The sequence below is a fragment of the Parasteatoda tepidariorum genome, chromosome 5 (genome assembly GCF_043381705.1).
Source record: "Parasteatoda tepidariorum isolate YZ-2023 chromosome 5, CAS_Ptep_4.0, whole genome shotgun sequence".
Classification (NCBI taxonomy): domain Eukaryota; kingdom Metazoa; phylum Arthropoda; class Arachnida; order Araneae; family Theridiidae; genus Parasteatoda; species Parasteatoda tepidariorum.
This window is the reverse complement of record NC_092208.1, coordinates 60,154,146-60,179,072: the sequence shown is the minus strand read 5'-3', so window position 1 is coordinate 60,179,072 and position 24,927 is coordinate 60,154,146. Positions and strand designations below refer to the sequence as shown.

The 24,927-nt window shown below is 28.5% G+C and overlaps 1 protein-coding gene across 2 annotated transcripts in view; it reads left to right on the top strand.

Annotated features, from left to right (window-relative positions):
- The window catches only part of LOC107456656 (1-phosphatidylinositol 4,5-bisphosphate phosphodiesterase classes I and II), a 363,608-nt gene that overhangs the window by 250,320 nt on the left and 88,361 nt on the right, over positions 1-24,927 (top strand). For both annotated transcript variants that reach the window (XM_016074583.3, XM_016074582.3), the window contains exon 6: positions 17,741-17,825. In XM_016074583.3, coding sequence (XP_015930069.1) covers positions 17,741-17,825 — 85 coding nt within the window. The remainder of the gene's footprint in view (positions 1-17,740; positions 17,826-24,927) is intronic.

Here is a 24,927-nt window from a genome sequence, read left to right as displayed (position 1 = left end):
CTTGACGTAACAAATCCTTCAATTCTATAAGTGTTGTATCGCCAAATGCCCAAATTAACAATTGTGTTTTTAATTAAGTTCTCTCTCTCCCTCTCTACTATCCAGAGTACTATTTCATATTGTTTTACAACACATGGCTTTAACACTCTGGTGGGAAAGACTTTCAAACAAAACTTACAACAGTTACTTCTCTCAACAACTGAAATTTAGAATAGTGTGATTAAGAAAAATATGTGAACTGTTTGCAATTTCAAATTAATATTGAAATTTACAGGTTTAGAATTTTCTACAGTGAAAAGTTTTCGGAACTTCAGTATTCAAAGAAGTATACAAAAGCTAGACGTTAGGAACATATCCAATGAGCGAGCAAAGCGAGCATTTGGATTGCGAAGCATTCCGCAATGAACTGCGAAAGCAGTTCCGGGGGTTAGCGAGTGCCAGGGAGCAGGGGGCGAAGCCTCCTAGTAAGTAGATATTTAATGAGTCAAAGAGTGGTAAATGTGATACAAATAAGTGCCATAATATTCATTGCTTAGGATTTAGGTAATAAATTGAGACTGGTATTTTCAGTTTGCTTAGCAAATTATGTTCGTTAAAACCACAAATTTAAATTCCAATCATTTTGTGTGAAATTAATGAATTAATTAAAAAAAATTTCGTTTAATTAAGAATTATCTTAAAACAAGATTCCAAGAAAATCAAATTAAAATACATTAAAATTTCAGGATAATTTTGATATATTTAGTACAATCATGTGGCACTTCAAGAAAATTCAACAGCGTTTCCCCATCAAATTTCAATTTAATATTCCTGCCTTCGAGTCAAAATGTAATAAATGGTTTCAACTGGCATTTTCTAATTCTTAATTAATCTTAGTTGAATTTACTTGACTAGACATCAATTGTAATGAAATAAATTAAGTGCATGAATCAAATCTTGTTTCTAGAAGGATTATTCTTAAATAAGATGCCGATAGAAATATTTTTAAGCAATGATGTCAAAAATAAAACTTAATTTGTCTAAAATTTTTAAACTTGGTACAGATAATTGCCATAATACACATTGTTTACGATTTATATCTTAAACATGCAATAATTTGCCACTAGTATGTTTTATTTCTAACCAAGTATTCGTTAAATTTATTAATTTAGATTCCAATCGGTCTGTATAAAAATAATTTATTACTTAAATAAATATTTGTTTCACAGAGAATTATCTTAAAACAAGATTCCAAGTAAATCAAATTCCAATATATCAGAATTTCCTGAAAATTTTGACATATTTAGTACAAAAATATTTTTACTAGGTCACGTTCAATAAGCTCATCCCATTACCTACTGAATAAATCATGTGACACTTCAAGAAAATTCAACAGCGTTTCCCCATCAAATTTCAATTTAAAATTCCTTCTTCGTGTCAAAATGTAATAAATGGTCTTAAAACAGAAGGAATACTAGTTCCCACCCCCAAAATGTTCCAACATTTATGATCAAGACCTTTCTGCTGATAACTGAGTTCCCGCCTTTTGTGCAATGTTCTCTCCTCCGCACGTTATTGAACGAATGGTCTTATGACGAGAATCGATGGAATTGTTTGACGTCACTGTTTGTGACGTCACTAGAAAACTCTTGTAAGGCCCTTTCTTTCACAAACGGAGGTTCTTTCAAATCCCTTACTATTTATGGCGCCATTTTTAGTCCCCATCTTTAGTTAATTTGGTTAAAATAAAATTATCATTGAAAATCAAAATTAAACTAAAATGTTTAATATCTGTTAGTAGCAACAAAGCATTTCTTGATAGTTTTAAGTGTCTGAAATATCAATATTTTGACGCAAAAATTTAAAAAAAAGAACAGAATTTTTTATGAAAATATATTTAAAATTATATTTTGACAAAAGTTAATTAATTAGTATTTAACTTTTGTTAATTAATTAATTAAGTTTTTCATAATTGAATAATGAAGCGAAAAGATATACTAGATAAAGTAAAAACTTCATTAGCTTCAAAAATTATAAAGGTGGAAAAATCATCATGTTTTAAGTTATCAAATATAGATAGATATCCTGCCGACCGGCTTGTGTAGGGGACAGGGAACTGTCCTTACATCAAAAAGGTTTTGGGATCGAAGGTTTTGGGTAAGGCATGGATTTTTTTTCCTTCTCTGTACTATCTGTCCTCACTGTGGGAGCAACGTTGGCCCATCTAATATGGTGCCCCTGAAAAAGAGGCCAACAAAATCGCCCTGTATATACCTGAATTGACGGATGTTAACACAGGTGGGCATTGGGGAAAGAAAAGATAGATATCCTTTTTCAAGATTCGCTAGATATGAATGAGAAAAACAAGAGAAATTAGAATCAGAAAACGATAACTTGAACGAAAAAAGTAGAAAATAAATAAAGATAAAATGCCAAATTACAAAAACGCAATGGTCGTGATAGCGAAATCAAGACAGGCTGCATTTCCATGAGTTATGAAGAAAATGGTGAAGGATGTTACGTCGTTAACAAGGGAATCGCATTTGTACAAATGAAGCAAGATTCCAGGATATCAAAATGAGTTGATGCGGCAGGGATGAAAAGCCTTATGGTATTTTTGGAATTAATTTTATGGCACGGCAAACAAAGTGCGTAAATAAATGGCTTATTGATCTCTTATTGGCGGAAATATCCATAACGTTTCATTAATCTAAATTTTAAAGCACGTGCCAAGCTTGTCGACTTTTTTCACCTTCATAATTTTGGAAGCAAAATAAATTTTTATATTATTAAGTATATAGGATGTCAATGATTACTATAAAATATCGTAGATGTTTATGAACGCAAACGTTCAAATTGAACTTAGTGTTCATGACGTTAACCATATTAAATCGTTGTATCACGTAGTGTTGTTCACGAAAGATTAGGTTTCTTTCTAATATAGTTTATTTTTTATACCGATATAGCTTTTAAATTTGTAAAATCTTAAAAATAATATAATACAACGCGTTTCCACTTGTTCAGATATCCACCTTGATTTTGAGAAAGAAAAGTGTGAAAGATTTAAAATTTTCATAGTCACCTGGTTTATAAATAAATAGAAGAACAAATAGCATGAAATATAGCATGAAATAGAATAGCTTTGAAAGCATAGCATGTAATTTGTTCTCTTCATATATTTCTGAAATGTTTTAATTTTAATTTTTAGTTATTAAATTTTGACTTTAATAAATTTCCATTCAAAATATTAATTTTTATGTAGTATTTTTTACTTAAAAAGAAAACTGAAATTCACATATAACATTTAGTTTTACCAATTTTATAATTTACGATCCTAATTCTAAACAATTATTTTACTTTAATTCCATAATAGCTATCGAATCTTCCTTAAGTTTTTCAGCTGTATTTTGAAGATCTTTTAAACCTTGAATATTCTAAATACCACCACTAACCGGTTAATTAACTTAAAGAGGAAATTAGTTTGTGATTGTGCTTTGCGATAAAAATATTAATCTTAGCTATCAAGAAGCATTTGTAGTTATGCATTATACTGTACTCCGTTGCAAGTGAAGGAAAGACCATTGCAGTATGAGATTTAAGTAATCATCAGTGACTGCATATAATTCCGTTTTATTTCGTTATCATGGTTTCAAAACAATATAAAAGCTTTTAAAAGCTAAATAAGACAGACGGAAATTTTATTTGTGCTATCTTTTTCGGTACATATCTCAGTATTTAAAAAAAAAAGTATACAGTTTCGAAGTTTTACTGGAATCTGAGACTTGGCGACATATTTCGATATAAATAAGGATGTGATGCCACAATTGGCATTACATATTTATTTTCTATCCTTTTAAAAATATCTTTCATTACTTAAGCTTATTTTTATTAATAGAAGAATTATATTTAAAATAAATCAAAAACTTAATCTTTTTAAACGAACATAAAATATTTATTTCTTTTCTTCCAGATCAATGTAACGGATACTTTTTATTTAATTATGCAGACATATTAATTCACTGTCGCCTCTAATCGAAAACAAAAATCAATTTATAACTTTTTATTCTAAATTTCCAACGGCTAAATGTTTCGGTTGCATGGTTGTAATAATTCTCATAAATTTGTTGGCGACTCGTGATCGCCAAGGTGTTCTTTTACATCCATGCTGATATGTTAGTTGGCTTTCTTTTGGCTATGGTATATTAGGAAAAATCGCCAAATTATGGATCTCCTACCCATACTTTCTATGTCTGTTGGGAATAATTATATTCACATTTAATTTCAAATTCGTGGAGGCTGGGAGCCCTTTGGGGGCCTCCCCAGTCTCAATTTTCTAACCGTCAGAAATGATATTCTGGCTGTATGATCTCTCAATAGAGAGTATTCTGATTTCATCCCTTTAAGGGATTTCTTATTTTTTAGATGAAGAAATGGCCATTGTCTAAATCTCAAATTATGCTTAATAAAATCTAAATTTACATTCAACGATTTGTACATTATTTCCTGGAAACTCAACAGTTCAATTCATTCATTAATGGCCTAAATGAACATTCATGTACTACACTATACAACTATGGGCGGCTACTGACGGAGACACAAAACTTCCGTCATAAAGGAGAATATTCGTTTTTGAAAAAAAAGAAGAAAAAAAACTACATGACACAGCAAGACAGTTGAATTTGATTGGACCACTAAAAATTACACCCCTTATGCAGATATGCTTTTAAGAAATCAAATGCGAGATAAAGAATTTTTACTTTGGCTTCTCTGTAGAAGAAAACCATCTGCAATCTTTATTATTCTTTCATCAGTTTCTTTAAATGCGAGCAGAGAGACGTATATTTGTTAAAATTTTGAAACAAATTTTTTATAAATCTTATTACTTGTTAATTGATTATTGTTGTTAATAAAAAATCAAGCAAAAAGGAGTCTGTGCACCGTATTTCAAGCGATGGCGATGCTCATTTGTTCCTGCTGGGAGCTTGGCATCTAATTGGCGTGCACTTAGATGCAAACAGACTCTCCATAGTGATAATGTTTTTTTTTCTTAACTTGTAACCGAATATAGCCATCTTTTGCAACTAGCCGGTTCAACCTCAAGAAATTATCATTCTGCATTGATTCTACAGCATCAGAAGAAATTACTTTAGGTGATTGTTTCTAAAAATGATATTATCTCTTTGCATATTTTGAATCGATAATTTTTAAACAATTAAATATAAAAAACATCTGCATCAAATATGGAATTTGCGATACTTCTGCTTGGATCTCAACATGAAAAAAGCAACCTAATTTATCCACTAGAGCGTTCTGCACAAATTGTTCGTCAGAAATCGAAGGGGATACGATTTGGGAGAAGTACGATTTCGGCAATTTTCCTCAAGATTCGGTCAGTAGTCTAACTTATATTTTTTTCAAAAGTATTTAATTCTAAGTTATATTTGCGTTTTGTTTGATAATACGAATCTAAAAACAAAATCTGAGAGTTTGAAGCTAAAATGATAATATTATGTCTAAAATCTTAAAGACCTAAAACTTTAACTTGAGAACTTCAACGTCGCTTAAAAGTGCTTCAAATCAATAATTATGTTTTAAACGTCTTTTTTAACAATTTTACCTGCTTGATGTCCAACCGCACTTGGATTTTCATTTTTAATTTCAAATGTTTTTCCGTTTTAAATGGCAGTCTTACTTTTCTGCATAAAACATTAAAATTATCGTGGATTGAAATAAATAAATTTTACAATATTCTATCTATAGCACATTTTTAAAATAATGCCCTATAATACGATTGAAAAGTAGTTTTCAAAATAAATTCCTTTATTGATTTATTCTTATATAAATTTTTATCCTTATACGGTTAGTTTTAAATATTGTAACTCTTCCAAATTATTGAATTATAAAAGAGAAAAAAAAACAAGTTTTTGAAGAAAAATTTAAGCACAATATATACAGTAATAAATACAAAAAATATTTTCTTATGAAATATTAAAAGAGCACTTTCTCCTTTATATTCCTAAAATATTTAAGACAATTTTATTTGTAATTTTATTATTGTAATTTTATTATGTAGAAGTTTCAAATATATTCCAGAGAACAAATATTTTATTTTTTAAGGAATTGAATTAAGAAAATAAGTTTCGCAAAATTACACGCATTAAAAATGTATATGCTAGAGAATGAATTCGCAGCTTTTAAATTCTTAATAAGTAAATTGTTGTTTAAATAATGTAATGAACACATTAAACTTAAATTCACTTATAGAACATAGCTAATTAAATAAAATAATGGAAAGAAAAGTCCGGTCTTTTAGAGATTCCAATAGACTAGAACACATTCTCTGTAGGAAATAATATCGAAATTATTTAAAATTAGGCTTATTTTATGTCTTGGAATTAGTTCCGCAGCCCATGTTTTCGTGATCAATAATAATTCATGGCATGGTTTAAATAAAGAAAATTGAGATTTATCTAAGTGAAAGATAATTATTTTTTCTGAAGATAATATTTTTTCTATAAGAATTAATATTACTGGTTTCACGTTAGGAAAATGACAACAAAATTGCACGGAAATCTCTTTTAAATTATAAGATTTTCTTTCTTTCACCAAAACATAAGGATTATGGTTTCCTTCCCACGCTGTTAGAAATGTTTTGGAAAAAAATGGTTAAATAACAATTTCCTTAATTTGTTATTGCACCACATTCAAACAAAACAGTAAATTATCATAAATAGGATGGCATTCAAACTATTAATTGTGAGATAAACCGTTTATTAACTGCTTTCACCATATATGGTTAAACAGCCAAACTTTTTATCGCACTAACTAGACCCACCTGAAGACACTTAGTTCCTTGCAGATAGGTACATATCTTAGCCGAGAAGGCTAGTTGGTCAATATCCTTACCGACAGAACGAAGGTTCGAGTCTCAGCATTGACACAACGTATATTTCCACTTTCCCTTCAGTACGTGAAGAGATTCCGTTATCCTGCACTTCCCAATTTGTTACCCAGGGCTATTAGGATACGTTACTCTCACTCACACATAGAGGAAAGTACCATAAAGTCACTAAACTATATCCAATATCCAGTTAAATTTCTTTTTTACGGTTCTGAACCATAATAGTAGTAAATAATTAAAAAAACTATATAGTTCTGTTTTTATGATTTTATAACCATACTAGTTCCAAACGGGTTTAAAACCGTAAACGTAAAAAATGTTCTTTACCATAAACTTTATGGTTAATCGGATGGGCAGAGTGCTGTTGTTTATTTTACCATAATTTCATAATTTTAGAATTGAAATTCTAACAGTGCACTCCCAAAGAGTATTCAGAGAAGTTCAATATAGTCACGATAGTTCCACAATATGTGATCCAAGTCCGGTACTACGGCGAAGAGATCTAGCTGAGCCACAACTCGTGGCGTTAATTAAAAATGCCAATTTTTAAAGCACATATTACATCAGGCTCATAATTCATCTAGTTACCAGTAGTTGGGACATATACATTGACTATAGGTGCAATTAGAAAAAAGAAATCGAACACAGAAAATAAAAATCAAGTTCCAAGATCCAGATTGTTTTATATTGGGTGAGAAATCTCCCCAACCCAATGCTTTTCATAGTGGCGATCTTATAGTGAGCGATATGGCTGTTTTATAGTGAACTAAAATTTAAAACATTAATACATACAGCAGTAATAACAATGAGTTAAAATCACATTGCCATTAAAATCCACTACTTAAAACCAGGGGAGTGTTGACCTCCATAAATTGAAACAATAAATAATAAAGGAATAAATCGATAAATTAACCATTCAAATTTGGCATCAATTGAACCAATACTAGATTGTTATAAAAATTGTCAAAAGTGTTTTAAAATCAATAGAAGTAGCGCTAAAAAATCTAGAACTAAAACTAGTTGTCTATAATCTCTCACTTTTTTAAAACAACACAGTAAAAGCAAAGAAATCGGCTAAAACCAATAAAGCAACACAAACAATTAAAACCAATAAAAATTTGTTAAAATCAGTAGTTAAAACGGCCGGTCAGTAAAGAAAACAAAGACCAAATATTCACCAAAACAAAAACTTATTGATATGGAACTTTTGCTGCACGAAGAAAAACATGCTGATAAAACTACAGTATTGTAGGGTAATGACATTTCTGAGGAAAAGAACCATAAATTCTCGTCAATAAAACTCAAAATATACGGCATTTAAACCATTTATTGGGTAATGCTTTGCCAGAAATTCTGGATTTCAAAGTTATAAGTCTCATTACCACTCTTTTTGTAACAAAAAAAAAAACTTGAAAAGCAAATTTAACCAAAAAATAATTTTTATGTCAAGCTCTAATTAAAACTATTAATAATTCGGGATAAGACTTCGAAGATTTATCACAAATTTATTAAACCGTATTTTATTGCTAATTTGATCAAAATCATTACCAAAGCACTTTGGTAAAAATTACCAAGCTTTTTGGTGTTCCCACAGAACCAAAAATATGGTAAATTTTACCATTATCTGGTAGTTTTACCATAGAGTGTGATGTTATTGATTTGTAAATGTCATTATCAGAAATTAAGTTAATGCCAATGTTTTCTTAAGGATCTTAATATTGTATTGTTACAAGGCACAACATTCTCTCTTACTTACTTTAACAGAGTTTTATACTGCATCTCTTTTTGTATAGAAACGGGTAAAACAGGAAAGATATTATATTGCTTGATTAATGTTATTTGTATCTTCTCCAACTCTTTGCAAATAGGATGACAACAAAAGCATACTGGGGGATAACTGATATATTGATCACATTATCGACATATTGCTGTGAGCAGGTGTCAATATAATTAGATGGGAATTAAGAAGTGAGGCAAGTTGCCAATATTTTTCCGGACAATATTAGGGGGTGGCCAGAAATAAGATGGTTACCTTAGTGAAAGGTTAAACATCTTATCATCATTTATCTACTAAATACACTATTAGGTAATTGCTCACAGAGAATAATAATAGATAATTAGATATTACTTTTTGTTGTTGATCAAAACAGATACATTAATACAAAATAGAATAAAATACAAAATTTTCACTCTGAGAAAAGAAGTATGATTATAACTTCCAAATTACGGTGAAATTCATATTGTTTCTGGCTTTGAGGGAACACCAAAAAGCTCGGTAATTTTTAACAAAGCATTTTAGTATTGACTTTGGTGAATAAAATATAGTTTTGTTACCATGCTCTTTTGAAGTAAATATGTAGAAATTTGGTAACTTTACAATGATACCTGATAATTTTATAATGATACCTGATTATTTTATAATGATACCAGTAATTTTATTATGTATTACATAAAAATCATTTATTCGATTAAATTATTTTTCAGTTAGGTATTTTTTTTACTAAATTTGTGGTAATAAGAGCTATAATTTTGGAAACCAGAATTTCCGGTAAACCATTATCATATGGAGAAAAAAAATTACGAAAGTGAATGGCTTAAATATCGTATATTTTGATTTGGTTTCATCAACCAGAATTATAGATTTTTCTAGACATATTATTACCGTACAGGATGGTAATTTTACTAGAATTTTTTTGCACATGCACAAAATCGTACAAATACATAAAACCTCTCACGCATCAATTACTTTTGAAATTAGGAAAAACAAATTTTGCATTTCTATTTTTTGGAAAGGGGGATTAAATTTAACGCATCATAATTAGTTCCAATAGCAATTTTACATTTTATAAGAAAGAAAATGTTATAGCTTTTGGGCAAATTGAAGCAAGTTTTTGCCAACAAATATTTGATTATTTAAACCTAGGAACAATTAATTAATTATTAAAATCAATTAAGTAAGAACAATTAATTATTTCGCTTAACCTCCATGAATAAGCGAAAAATGTTGCTAAATCACTAATTTGAATTAAATGAACAATTAGAAAAAAAAACTTAATTGCTTCTTAGATTACAAGCAATGTAAATGACGATTTTAAACAAAGTAAATAAATAAAAGGGTAAAAAATTCCAATGATAAATGAGTGTGAACACTACAACAGCTACGAAGCCTTGACATACTAGTTAAAAAACAAAACAAAGAAAGCAGAAATAGAAAAATGTTTTTAAGTTAATCAACAGAAAAAAATTTCTTTGGGGGGGGGGGAGAAGGATTCATCAAAGTTGAAAAGTACTTAGGTAATATAAGATTACATATTAATAAACTTTTTTCGAGTGCATATAAAAGTATTTTTTTAAGAATGATTATTTAAAGATAAACCAATGTTGCTTCAAAGAATCATTTTTAAATATTTAAAAATAAATTTTGAAGCTAAAGAGTTTCAGCCAACTGATTAGAAAATGCCTTGAATTGACAATGTGTATCAATGTACTCCTTTTACAAGCCTTAATTCTTTATAATAATTGTGAGTTAGTAGTAAATGAAACTATAATTTCGAATATTTTTACCAACTTTTTTATTGTTGTTTTTATGCTGTAAAAAATTGTTTTCAAAATGTTTTCTTAGTGTAAAATTTTTATTTTATAGTTTAATTTATGATTTCTTTTAAAATTACTACTTTTAAACTTTTAATTTAATTGTATCATTTATTGTTTTTCAATACTTGACTCTGAGCAAATATGCTGTTGAAACATTTTGACACTCATATTTTTTTGATGGAAAGTTTATGAAATACATCATAAAAATTTATAAAATACATCATAAAAGTTTATAAAATACATCATAAAAATTTATAAAATACATCATGAAAGTTTATAAAATACATCATGAAAGTTTACAAAATGCATCATAAAAATTTATAAAATACATCAAAAAAGTATATAAAATACATCATGAAAATTTATAAAATGCATCATAAAAATTTATAAAATACATTATAAAAGTATATAAAATATATCATAAAAATTTATAAAATACATCATAAAAGTTTATAAAATGCATCATATAAATTTATAAAATACATCATAAGTGTTATGTCAAGCGCTTAGGTATCATAATTTTGATTCAGCTGCACTTGTACGTCATTTTTATTTATGTTGCTAAGTTAACTTTCAAGAAATTCTATGGCTGGCAACAGCATTTTTATTTATTAAGTTGTTTATTTTTATTTCTCTTAGAATTCATTTTTTTAACGAAATGTTTTTAACCTAACAGAATTCTTTGCTGACTGTTCTCTCTATATATGAAGAAAATAAAGTAAATATTTAAGTGTTGCGAAAAGAATCTTATTTAGTTGTACAAAGTACTTCAATAAGAATTAATAAAACACATCATAAAAATTTATAAAATATATCATAAAAGTTTATAAAATATATCATAAAAGTTTATAAAATATATCATAAAAGTTAAAGAATGAATAAAAAGAATAAAGAAAAGAATAAAATTTTATAAAATACATCACAAAACTCTATAAAATAGATCATAAAAGTTTATAAAATACATCATAAAAATTTATAAAATACATTATAAGAGTTTATAAAATACGTCATAAAAGTTTATAAAATACATCTTAAAAATTTAAAATTGTATATTGATTTTTTTTTCTCGTGATAATCTTTTTTCACTAGAAAACAGAGATTATTATTTATTAGCAATTATAAATGTATGAACGTTTGACCAAGTATTAAAATTTAAAAACTTGCATCCAAGAAAAATATTTTTACTATTTCTGAAAATTATTTCATTCTCAAATGCATTCTAAATTTTTTTTCTTTTTCAAAGTTTAACAATATACATATTTTGGCAATCGAATAATAAAAAATTATTAGCATAACAAATAAAACTAAGACTCTATTTGTTATCTTCCTTGACATTGAAACTTAGACCTTCACACATTTCTGAGCCTGGCAAAGCTCCAAACTTAAAAGCAGGAATCAGAGCATGAGATTAAAAAGCCAAATTGAAAACGTAGACAATGCTTCGAATAGTTGTTCAAATTCATAATGATATTCTCGTAAATAAATATCGGTACTTTCATTTTGTTATGTAAATTTTTCAGGTGTCATTTTTCTGCTCATTTCAAATTTATTTATTTATTTTCTTATTTTGACTTCGTATTTTATAAATATTCTTTGACAAGCGAATTTTAAAATAAAATATAATGAAATGGAAATATTCAACACCCGTATAATTTTATATTATTGTAGACATCCACGTAAATGTACTAGCGTTTTTGATTTATATACATACGAGGGTTGAAAAAAATAATGGAAACTCTTCGATACTAACACATTTTTTTTTTATATTTCTCAATAAATACTCAGAATAATAAATTTAGAAGTGTTTAGATCGTGTGATTTCTCATACATATCAATTATCAATGAAGTTTAAAGCTTCTTGAGGTTTAATAGACCGACAATAAATTACAAACATGAAAAAACCTTTTTGAACATCCTATGCCAAAAAATATAGTAATAAATTTAAAACTTATATGCATATTTTTATACAAAAAAAATTTTTTTGCTATAACTTTGAAAATATTCAATAAAATTAAACAAGACTTTTAAATCAATTTAAAATTGATTACAAAATTATTCTTTTAAAATTTGAGAAAATTTTGTTAAAAACTGCGCAAGATATGAGTAATTAAAATAGCTCTTCTATACCGCGCTCGTGAGAAAAATATTAAAAAAATGTTTTCTTAATTTTGTAGTGAATCGTACTTAAGTCCTATTTGAATATCTAAAAAATCTGAAAAGTTCCAAGCAATTTTTTTAACTAGTTTTCTTGATTTTGAAAAGAAAGCTCAAGCAATCAAGGATCTTCATCAAGGATGTTTCCTTGACCGTCGCCAATAGCCCATTGTGCAGATCTAGTGCGGGCGTAAATAAGTCATAATTGCAACAACTTTTAGTAACCATTACTGCAAATCAATTTACCCCTTTAATTGTTAAAGATCATGATTATAAGATTACATAAAAATATAACCAAGAACTAAATGCTTTTAAATAAAAAAAATAAAAAAATAAGAATGGAAAGTTTTATAATTTTCCAAATATTAAAAAGAAGAAATGCTTATAGATAGTTTATATAGTTTTTATATAGTATATACAGTTTATATAGTTAAAATGTTTATATAATGTTATATAGTTTTTTCGTGTACATTTTTTAATTATAATTTTGAATAGGTGATAAATCATTTAAGATTTATACAAGATCATTACCTGTGTTTTTATATACATTTTACCATTCCTTAATATATTTGGTGCTAAAGACTCAAATTAATATTAATACACTAAAAAAGATGAGGCGTAATTTTTGCAGTGCACGAGAGTTTTTTCATGTCTACAACAACAAAAAAACCCAGCTTATTTGCTGCTGTTATTACAACTTTTCATTTATAGTCTGAAATATTTCAACTACATCGCAGATATATTTCAAGTATTTCTACAGGGCAAGAGTTGTGTTTGCTGCTTTTTATTAGAAGTCTAGAAAATTTCTTGGAGCAAACCACAATTAAAATTTGATTTAATAATTTTACTTTAAATATATAATGCAGCGATTCCTTTTTTGATTAATTTTGAACTAATATAGTGTAACAAAAATTTTAGAATCCGTGAATTATTCTAAAAAGAATAAAACCAAGTGGCTGAGTGGTAGCGCTCCCGAGGGACAGGTCCGGGGTTCTATTCCTTACAAAAAATAAGGCGTTTTGAGGTTGACAGATGTAGCAAAATGCACCCTAGGTTGAAAAAAAGGTTATGTTTTGAACGAAAAATACCCTTTAATAAGCCTCAATTTCAACATCATTTACACCTCACAAAATGAACCTCATGTATAACTCAGAAATAATTTAGTTTAGATCAGGGGAAAGTATTCTCACCTCAAATATACGTGTTTGCTTGAAAAGTGGAAAAAATAATTCATACACCTCAAAAACAATCTCGCTAAACTCTGTTTCTCTACAGTAGAATTCCATCAACCTCAAGTGGGAATAAAACTACTTCTTATACCTTGATTATACACCTTGGGAGGTTGATCTTTTAACGTTGGCAATGAACTTCGAATAAACCTCAAATCGACCTCATATGTACCTTAAATTTCTGTAAAGAATTCTTGCATTAGGAAGAGTGACTAAAGCTTTTTATCACTTCAGTAGGTCGATCAAATGAGTGCCAAACAATATTGGGAACTAAACACTGGGGTTCCACGTTCCTTTTACCACCCTACTGGAACAGCTGCTCTTGCACTCGAGTGCCCAAAGTCAAGAAAATTGGGCTGGGTGAAGTAGGTCTGGCCCTCCTTGGGCTGTCAAGCCACGGTTTTTTTTATTCATTTATTTTAAAACTCTATTCCAGAAAGAAAGTTATATTGCATAGCATAGTTTAGTAGTTATATCTCATAGTTAAAACATATTTTAATTATATCACAGAAAAAGGTTTGAGAGCATATTAAAAACACGTTAATTTTTCGGCTGACTGAACATGCTTTAGAAACATTCAGATATTTTGTGCTTCGTGTATGTATTAGAACGTATAAAAAAATAAACGTTTATTGAAATACAAAATTTCATTTTTAATCAAATTGAAAAAAAATGAGAGCTCCCGGAATGGGCCTAAAATTTCAATTTCACAGTTTAAAAATGTAAATTTTTTTTATTATTATAGAGCAAATTTCAAATTCAAAAAATCTGAAGTTGAGAATATGAGTACTTTAAAAAATATATATTAATGAGGTGTAAAATTTGAGTCACCAGAAATCCCTATAAAAATATGGATCTAACGCAGAATTTACATAGCTGACTAAACCTCAGTACCGGTTGAAAATTTAAAATTATGCTTTTTAGTGACTGAAAATAAAGTTTTTCATAAAGTTTTTGAAAGATTTAAAAGTTGCATTTCATATATATATAATTTTTTTACTGTTGCTTTACGCTTTAAGTTTTCCATTTTTAAATTGAAAAAAGTAAAATATATTTAATTTTTTTTGCTTTAAAAAATTCAAATCTTGCATTATAGGTATAAAAAAGAAGAACTTTTAGGCCTATTCTAAACACCAAAATATTTTTGATAAATATATGACTACAATGTGACTACAACTTGAAACTTTGCATTTCAAAAAACAAATAATAAATAAATAAAAGAACAAAAAATATATATTCTTGATACATCCTGTATACTTGTGCAGCACAAAATATCATAATTTTTTAAGAACATGTTCAGTCACTGTCATCTAGAAATCATATGATTCATTTTAGCAGATAAATAAATAAATGCGTTTCTAGTAGGTGAATAAATATGTTTATATCAAATAATTTCTGCTTAGTGTTTTAATGTGATTTTTAATAAATCTGTGGAACAAAATAATAATATTATGCAATGTAGGATAAAACAAATTATTAGATTATGGTAAAAAATGGCGAATGTTATATGTTTGAGAATTTCAGTGATAAATCCATTTCCGGTGAGGAGAGTTCCCATCTCCTGGGAACTTTTCTTCGGATTCGTAAATCGCGAATTTGCTTGTGAGCGAACAAAGCGGGATTTACGCTGAAGATCGGGTGATAAGTGCAACCACTTTACAGCTAGAGCACTTGTTCAATATATCCTTTATACCAGTCACGGTGGAAAGTTTTTTTTTCCCTTTCTTTCATCTTTCTTCTGATTTCCTTAATCTGAGAATTCTTCTTTCCGAAAATGGAGAAGAAGAAACTGCATTTTTTTTTTATATAAAATATTCTCTATTGTAACAGATTACTCAAATATTTTATTCATTCGGTTGTGAAAAAGTAATTAAAAATCTTTCGGTTTTAATCAATTTTTTTATAATCGAATTAATTTAAATGTTTTATTTTGTGTTTAAGTAAAATGAAATAAAATAAAAATCACGATTTCCAATTTGTTGTTCTTTTATTCTAATTTTTTAATTCAATTTCGCTTTTCCATTAATAAATAAAATCTATTTTCGCTTGAAATTATTTTGACTTTTTTTTTTAACTGAAAGAAATGATCAAGTCATAAAATTAGAGGGAAAAAATGGTCTGAAATTATCGTTCGTCACCGTTTTTCAAGCCACGTTATTAAACAGTTAATTTAGCATAAATTGGTTTTTAGTTTTGACAGTGCTTTTAGCTGTTTTAGAATTTTACTCATTGATTCATTGAAGTTAACATTTTACTGATTTAGGATAAAAAAATTTCCATATTACAATTATTTGCTAAAATACCAATCTTCCTATCTTGCTATTCCTACTTTTTTATGTTTTACTTCCTATTTTATTTCGTTTTTTTTTATCTATTTTGTTACGTTATGTCATTAATGTGTTAGGTAACATACTTTTACTTAAGACAGAATGCTATTATAAGCATATATATTCAAAATAAATTCTTTACATCCTTAAAATGCTACCTTCAGTATATTTAGTCACCATTCAAATTTTAGGTAATATTCTAAAACTAGCTATTAAATTATTATTCAGTTATTACGATAACAGATATTTAGATTAGAAGTAATTTCATATTTAATGAATTAAAATAAAGAGCGACACCGACCTAGTTTTTATTAGAAAATGAAAATTATAAAGCAATCACATAAATAGCCTATGTCTAATCTGCTTTTTAATTTGCAACTCACATTTAAACATTCAAAATTCATATTATTTTGAATGTATTTATCGTTTTTTCGAATACTGTCTAAATATAATGTAACAATTAATGATAGAGACGCATTATATTTCATATGCGAATAATCATTAATCGAGGTTAGTAGTTAGATTTTCAATTTTTGTTTAATAAATAAAATATCCTTTGTTAAAAATTATTTAAAATGCACCATTCGAAATTTCTCGCAGAAATGGTTAAATAACAATATATTTAATTGTTATTTCACCATATTCAAGCAAAACAGTCAACTGATCATAAATAGGTTTATAATCAAACGATTAACTGTAAGAAAAACGTTAATTAACTGCTTTTACCCATTACGTTGAAACAACCAGAGTTTCATCATACCACCTTATCCCACCTAATAAAGCCACTTAATACCTTACAACTGTGTACATATTATACATAAAGAAGGTTTATCTGTCCAACTCACGACCGACAGATCTGGGATTCGAGTCCAATCGTTGACACCGTAATATTTCCACCATTTTCTTCAAGACTAGAAGAGATTTCCGTGTCCTACACTCCCCAATTTTTGACCCTGGGCTATTAGAATACCATGCTGTCATTCACACCATTCCATAAGGTTGTTAAGTCCTTTACCTAAGGAAAAGCCTTGCTCCTTTGTTCAGCTAAATATTTTTTTTGAAGCAATGCTAGCTTTATAGATTGTTAAAGAACCGTGTAGTTTTGCGTTCATGATTTTATTACAATACTAGTTGTAAACGCTTTAAAACCGTAGAAAATTTACTTTACCTGAAACTTAATGGTTAATTGGATGAACAGACTGCTCCCTGTTATTTTACCGTAATTTTTGAAGGAAAATTCTAACACTGTGAAAACCAATCGGTTTCTGCGAATTACTAATTTGGAAGTTGTTTTTATTAGTAATTTTTTTCTCTTTTTATTTAAGCTGTTCTTTTTATTTAAGCGTTTCTCTTTACCTCCCTTATTGCATATTTTTGATCACTTGTCAAAAAATTTGTGTTTTTATTATTTCTTTACATCTTTATGACAAGAATAAAAAAAAATTTATAAATAAGAAGCAGTGTTTGGTGAATGTTATTTCATAACACATTATATTCATAACACCCTGTATTATTTCATAGCACATAATGAAATAAATATTTATTATTATTTCTAGTATATTAAAGATGTTTGCACAACATAAGGATGATAAAAAGAGAGTGGAAAAAGCATTGGAAGCTTGTGGCTTACCTTCTGGAAAAGTAAGTGCTTTTGTCAATGGATATGTTTATAAGTATTTGTTTCAATGCAATTTTAAACTTTACTCTATAAAATTATGTCTTAAAAATAAAAGCTAATATATATCTATTGTTTAGTTTCGTTATGATTTAACAATGACGTGCTATATTACAGCGGTTCAAAAATTATTTTCGGTTATGGAGTCCTTAATGATCAAACTTCTTTTTGCAGAACCCCGATTTCGTAAATAAAAAAGTGTATAAAAACATTGTAAAATAAAGTATATAAAAACAATTACGTGCATATCAACCAGTAAAGGATTACTTGGGTTTAAAAATATTTAAAAGAAGGAAATTTTTTCATAGTTTTGTTCATTACTTGAAATTAAGTTTTATATTCGACAGTTGCATTCGCCTTCCTGGAGCACTAATGTGATTTTAAATGTATTTTTGGTGAAAATAAATAAGTTGATAATTAAATAAATAAGTCGTGTTATGGTTTTTGTTGAAATGAAAGGTAAATGAACTATTACGCTGGGAAGCATATTTCGGTATTAACCAATGTTGTTATTTTATTTTGATTTGGAAAGCACGATGGGAAATACTAATGCAGTTTTTAATAAGTGCAAATCCTTTTCTATAATTTGTTCAAGATATTGCTGTTAGAAAATAATAATTTAAAAGAATTTATTTCCTTTTTATTGTCAATTTACTTTAATTTAATAAAGAGAACCGAAATATTAAATAATAGATTATTAATTAGATTTAATTATAAATACAGATTTAAAAAAAAAATTGTGAGTTAAAAACACTGAGCCCTAGGGTTCCACTGAGCATTATTTGGGAACCACTGCTACTTTAAATGTAATTATATCCCATTTTTAATATAGCACGATAACATGATGGCTTTAATCAAGTGATGCTTTCGTCAGCAACACCTGTCGGGTATTCTGATATTAATACAAATCCTTTTTAAACATTATATCAGTCACAACAATTTTAAAAAATTCATTATAAAATTTAAAGTCTTTAAGATAGTAAATGTTTCCAATTCAGAGTTCCATATAATAAAATGTCTTGTTTGGAAATGATTGCAGAATGTTTATTTTAGAAATGTGTCTACTTCGGTCTATCAGGTGGTTAGTTGGTTGGTGTCGTATCCTCTATTGAATTATATTTCATGGTGTGCTTGAATAGTTTTTGTTATTTCTATGGCATTAAATGAATACAAATCCTCCTCTGTGGGGTAGTTTAAGAGGTGAAGGCCTGCAGCGACTGCAGGGCAGTTAAAAACATGATATGGTGTCAGTTCCACATTAAGACAGTTGCCACAGTTTTGATATTTTCTAGTCTTATCTGTAGAAATTTTCATGTTTTTATGATGTTTTGTTCTTAGTCTGATGAGAGTAGTGGCTGTCTTCCTATCGATGTCAAGATTAGTTATTTGATCGTGGGCTTTGATTTTTAAAGGGGTGAATAATCTTGACTTTGCAAAAATCAGGTGGTTTTCTGACTCAAATCGATCTACTTAACTCTTTGACGCAGAATTTTTTATAAAACATATTTTTAATATTTATTCATTATTGATATGGGTTAAAATAAGTGAAAAATATTAAATTTATTATTTTAATAATTTTATTTATATAATACAGTAAGAAACACCGGTGTGTTTTTCTGTTTGAAAGAAAAATCTTTCAAGAAAATAAAGTTTCAAATTTTCACATATTTGCAGTTTCTTAGATGCATACGAAACAATTACTCCTTATTAACATTTCTTTAATTTACAAAATCAATTACTTTTAAATAGTATAAATGAAAAATGTTTTTTTTTCAATCTGCTTTTTTTGAATTCCATATTTCAGTACAAATATAATTCCGATAATCTAAAAGATATTTTTAGTAACTATTAGACTGTTTTTTGTAGTTAAAAAATACTAATATTTTTTTTTGTAATTAGAGCGTCAGAGCAAAGCTTAAACGTAGTATAAGAAAAGTTGTTACTCACCTTTTCTATAAACAGTATTAGTAGGTATTGATAGAGTTACTTTACAGTTAAATCGATCATGAGTAGTCGATAATTTTTTTTTAGATCTGGATTAAATGTCTTTTGACTAGGATTATTATTGGTTGATTATTGTTCTTACTCTTCATTATCTGGGATATGAAGTTGGCCTTCTACTTTGATAAGGTGTTGGCGATTTCTTCTCAGAGACTTGTTGCTTTCGATAAGGAGTTCACATAATGTAGGAGCTACATTCTTCGTGACTTTAATCGGCCATTTATTTCTATCTCGAATTCTGAAAATGTTATTTTTAATTACAAGTCTCGTTGCTTTTCCTTGGATGATCTTCCTTCTGACTTGAGTACGCAGGAAATCTTGTTTTTGAGTTTCTGTTTATCAGAAAGTTCAGCGGGTTCATTTGCATTGCGTTTGCTCTATAATTTAATAATGCAAAATGAAAATCTTTTCCCTATTCTTTGGATTTTTTCAGCAGTCTTTTAACAATATGAACTTCTTTTTCTGAAGTCTATTCGACCTTTAAAATGTAGACCAGATGTGGTCAGTTTGAAGATGTGGTCAGCAAAATTTAACCAAATTGTTAAGCTCTTTTTAAGTATATACCATTGTCACTTATAACATCCTAGGGATCCCATGTCTAGCAAAAATATTTTTCCAAGTTTTGATTGGGACATAAGTTGATAAGTTTTTAACTTCTGGATAATTGGAATTAAATCCTGAGCAATTAATTAATATTTTCCATTGAAATAAAATATATCGATTTTAGCACTTTGTCTTTAGATGAGAGGTTCTGCTTGTTGTCTGTATTAGAATTTTTGACAAGTTTCACATTTACATTTCTTAATCTTTTCTTTCAATTTCCATATTCATGTTTGGTCAATATATTTATTTCTACCTCTTCTTTCATTTTTTTCACTTTCCTTATATCCTACATACTTTTTTCGTCGATTTTGGTACAACAATCCTGTTTCTTTTCATGATTAGACCATGAATTTTAGTTAAATCTTCCTTGTATGGTTGATAGGTAAGTATTTTCGATTTGTTTGTTCATCCGTCTTCAATTTGATGTTCTTAACTTTCTGAAGCTCCGAATCTTCGAAGTTTCATCTTTGAACTTCTGCAACATTTCGGAATGTTGAGCGTTTTTAGTAGTGTATCAACATGTATTTGTGAAGTTTCTTCAATTTTATATTTTTTAGGTCCTAGTTTAAAGTCCTCGACAATGTATCTGAAATTATCTAGTTCTTCTCGCTTACATATTTCAAAACGAATTAACATTTTAATAATTAACGAATTAACATTCAACGAAAGAAAAGCCTTTGTACTCTTATAGGAATATCGACGAAACAAATTCTGCTAAGTGAAATTAACGAATGATGATCCATTTCTAATATTATTTTTTCACGTACAAAGTCATTAAATCTTTCATACGCAAATGCTAGTCCTGGATCTTCTTCAATTTCAGATCTTTTAGGTCCTTGCAAAAAACCCTCGACAATTTATTTGCAATTATCAATTTATACCCGCTTCCAGATCTAATTGATATTTAAATAAAAGAATAAAAAGCCTTTGAAATTTTATAGGAATGTCGGCTAAACATCTTTTGCTTAGTGAATTAACGGACGATGATCCATTTCTAATTTCATCTTTCTTCCATTCACAAAGTCATTAAATTTTTCACACTCGAATGCTAGTCACAGAGCTTCTTTATCTCTATGACTATAGTTTCTTTCTGTACTAGTTAATTATCAAGATGCATATGCTACAGATTTCCAGGAATCGATTTATTTTTGCAATAAAACTGAACCCAAATCGTGTTGAATAACATTACTCGAAATTTTCCTTTCCTTATCTGCATTAAAATAACTTAGAAACAGCATTTTGTGTTGAAATTAATTTCAAATTTTCTAATTTTCTTATATAATCGTTATTCCATTGCCTTTCCGAAAATGTTTAGTTAAATTTCTGAAATTAGCTGTTTTGTGCCCCAAATTAGGTATAAGTTTTCCTGTATAATTTTGCATTTCCAAATTTCTTTGGACTTCCTGTTTTGATTTAGGATTCGATATCTCATTTATCTAAATTAGTAGGCTTAATTCCCATGCATTGTTGCTTAAGCTTATCATCTATAAGTAAAATTTCATCTTTGCCCAATTCGAATTTTCTCAATTAATGTAAAACCTTAATGGATAGCTGACATGAAAGCACTGAGTCAAATGATGTTTTGATCAGTGATGTCTGTCAGTGATATCCGATATCAATTCAATAAAAATTTCCGTACTTTTCTCATGAAAATTTTCTCAAACTTTTCGATTATTCCACGTAAAAATAACATTTAATACAGGAATAAATTTATCCTTAAATCTTATTACATCTATATAAATAAAACAACCTATTTTATTTGTTTTACAGTCTTTTAGTTTTCAGCAACGAAATTAATTTTTAAAATTAATATTTTGTCATTTATTTTCTTTAAATTTATATTTGGTTTCAAAATGTATTGTTTACTGTTTTTGGTCGCTGTATTCCTTTAACTTAAAAAAATGTATGACACTTGCAGTTCGGTTTGTTTTGGCAAGAAAACATTTACAAATGAAATTCATTGGTTCGCAATAGAACGTTTTAATTTTAACACAACGGTTGTTAATAAAAGGAGGAAAAAAACAAGCGTGCACATAGCTTTAAACGAAGTTGCTAATCTATCTATCTATCTAATAATCTATCTAACTCTAACACGTACGTATGTATCAATAAAACCGATGATATTTCTTCTCTCGCGTTGGCAACAGTTTTCATTTTTAATTGATAGGATTCGGCGCGCAAGAGCATGTAGTGAGCATCATCTGGCTAATCGGGTGAATTCTCACCGAATTATCAAAAAAATTCTCACAAAGTTATCTTCATCGAAGCCGATGCTTTACATCCGGCGTTCAGTACTATTTCATATTGTTTTACAACACATGGTTTTAGCCCTCTGGTGGGAAAGACTTTAAAACAAAACTTACAACAGTTACTTTTCTCAACAACTGAAATTTAGAATAGTGTGATTAAGAAAAATATGTGAAATGTTTGCAATTTCAAATTAATATTGAAATGCACAGGTTTAGAATTTTCTACGGTGAAAAGTTTTCGGAACTTCGGTGTTCAAAAAAGTATACAAAAGCTAGACGTTAAGAACGTATCCAATGAGCGAGCAGAGCGAGCATCGGATGCATGAACTGCGAAGGCAGTTCCGGGGGTTGGTGAGCATCAGCGAGCAGGGGGCGAAGCCTCCTAGTATCTTTTATTATTCATTAAAATCCTCTTTGAACAAAGAAACATTCTTTTTTGCTTAAAATGTTTGCATATCATCACTTTGAAACTAAACCGTGGTAACTCCAAAAAGCAAGTTTCTCAGGAGAGCGATTTCTAACTTTTCAGGAACTTCCACCGCAGGTTGACTCGAAGCTGTGGCGACTATTGCAAAATAGTTTACATTAAAAATACCCTGTTTCTTTACATTTTTCAATGAACGAGGCCTGATTCTTGTAGCATTTCTAATTTTGTGGTAATTTCGAAATAATTTAAGCTACTTTGAGTTGCAACGCTTTTCTCTAAAACTTTTATTAAAAGTGGAGAGTTATTTCAAAATACAACGATGTTCTTCGAAATATCCTCCCGAATATTACATATTTCAATTCAAATTTTGACATACAACAGGGTAGGAAAAAAATCGCTCTCCTGAAAAACTTACTTTTTTGAGTTACCACGGTTTAGTTTCAAAGTGACGTTATCTCCTCCAAGGTTTTGTTGCAACTGGCACACTGCTTCACTGTTCCCTAAAACCAAATGGCGAATCGCGCCAGTGCGATAACGATTTATCTGCTCTCTAAATTAATTTTATGGAACTATGAAGATAACACGTTGGTTCTCTAAAAAAGGTGTGTTTTTTTTTTGCACAAAATGACCCAAATATCTCATTTTTCAATTTTTTTGAGTTACTACGGTTTAGTTTCAAAGCGACGATATGTTGTATTGAACATTTTTGTAAGAAACTCACAACGATACCCACTTTTGTCAAATCGGAAAATTTGCTCAAAATGCACAAGGTCTAAAAGTGCGAACGCGTAACAGGAAAAAAATAAATCCCCTCTAACTCGAGCTGTATAAGTTTAAAATAACATATTGTCTTGAATTTTGACTGTAAGATTTTATGTCTCGAAATACTTGAAATTCTATTTATTTAAAAAGGCGCATCAGCCGATCGCCGAAAGCAGCTAGAATTCAGTTTGTTTTTTGTTTTAAAAAAATCATATTATTCAAAGGCGTTTTTCCTCAAATAGAATGTCCTTTGCAGGTTGCCTTATAGGAATATGAACTAGCATCGTATAAAATCTCACTTAACATGAAATCTGGCTCTGGCATGATATGAATGATAAAAAAAAAACAGTTTGTTTGAAAGTTTTAGATTACACATAGATATTATATTTCATCTTGAAGATCTAGGTCATGGTATAACTAATTTTTGTTTTCGCCAACTATCTTATTCTAGTTACGTTAGGATAAACTATTCTGACAGTAAAAAATAATTTTTTTCTTGATAAATCTGGAGACTATTTTGGCATGGCTCCCGAAACATGTATGCAAGTTGTAAAGATTAATTTGTTTTTGAGAAAATCTCTAAGATGCGCAATCATAATTGAAATGTTTCATGACAGTGAATGAATTTCGAATGCAACTAATAAGCATTTCAGTTTAAATAATTTCGTTAACATTTTAGTGCAGTTATCTAATAAATTGAGTAAAAAGTCTGCTAAAAAATATTAAAAATATATTCCAAAGGAAAACAACTGAATAAAACCGTATACATTTTTTTCTGTAACACACCACGCATAAAAATATGGAATGATAGGCCTTTTGCAGATAATGTGCTCATAGTCTACAAATACAAGGTAAAAAAATTCTGTTAAATTACTGTGCTATATGGTAATGACATTGATGGTAAAACTCACCATAATTCTGATTCATAAAACTAAATTATATGGTATTTAAACCATTTATTTGGTAATATTTCCGATCATCGAAACTGTTTACCAGAAATTTTAATTTTCAAAATTATAGTTCACG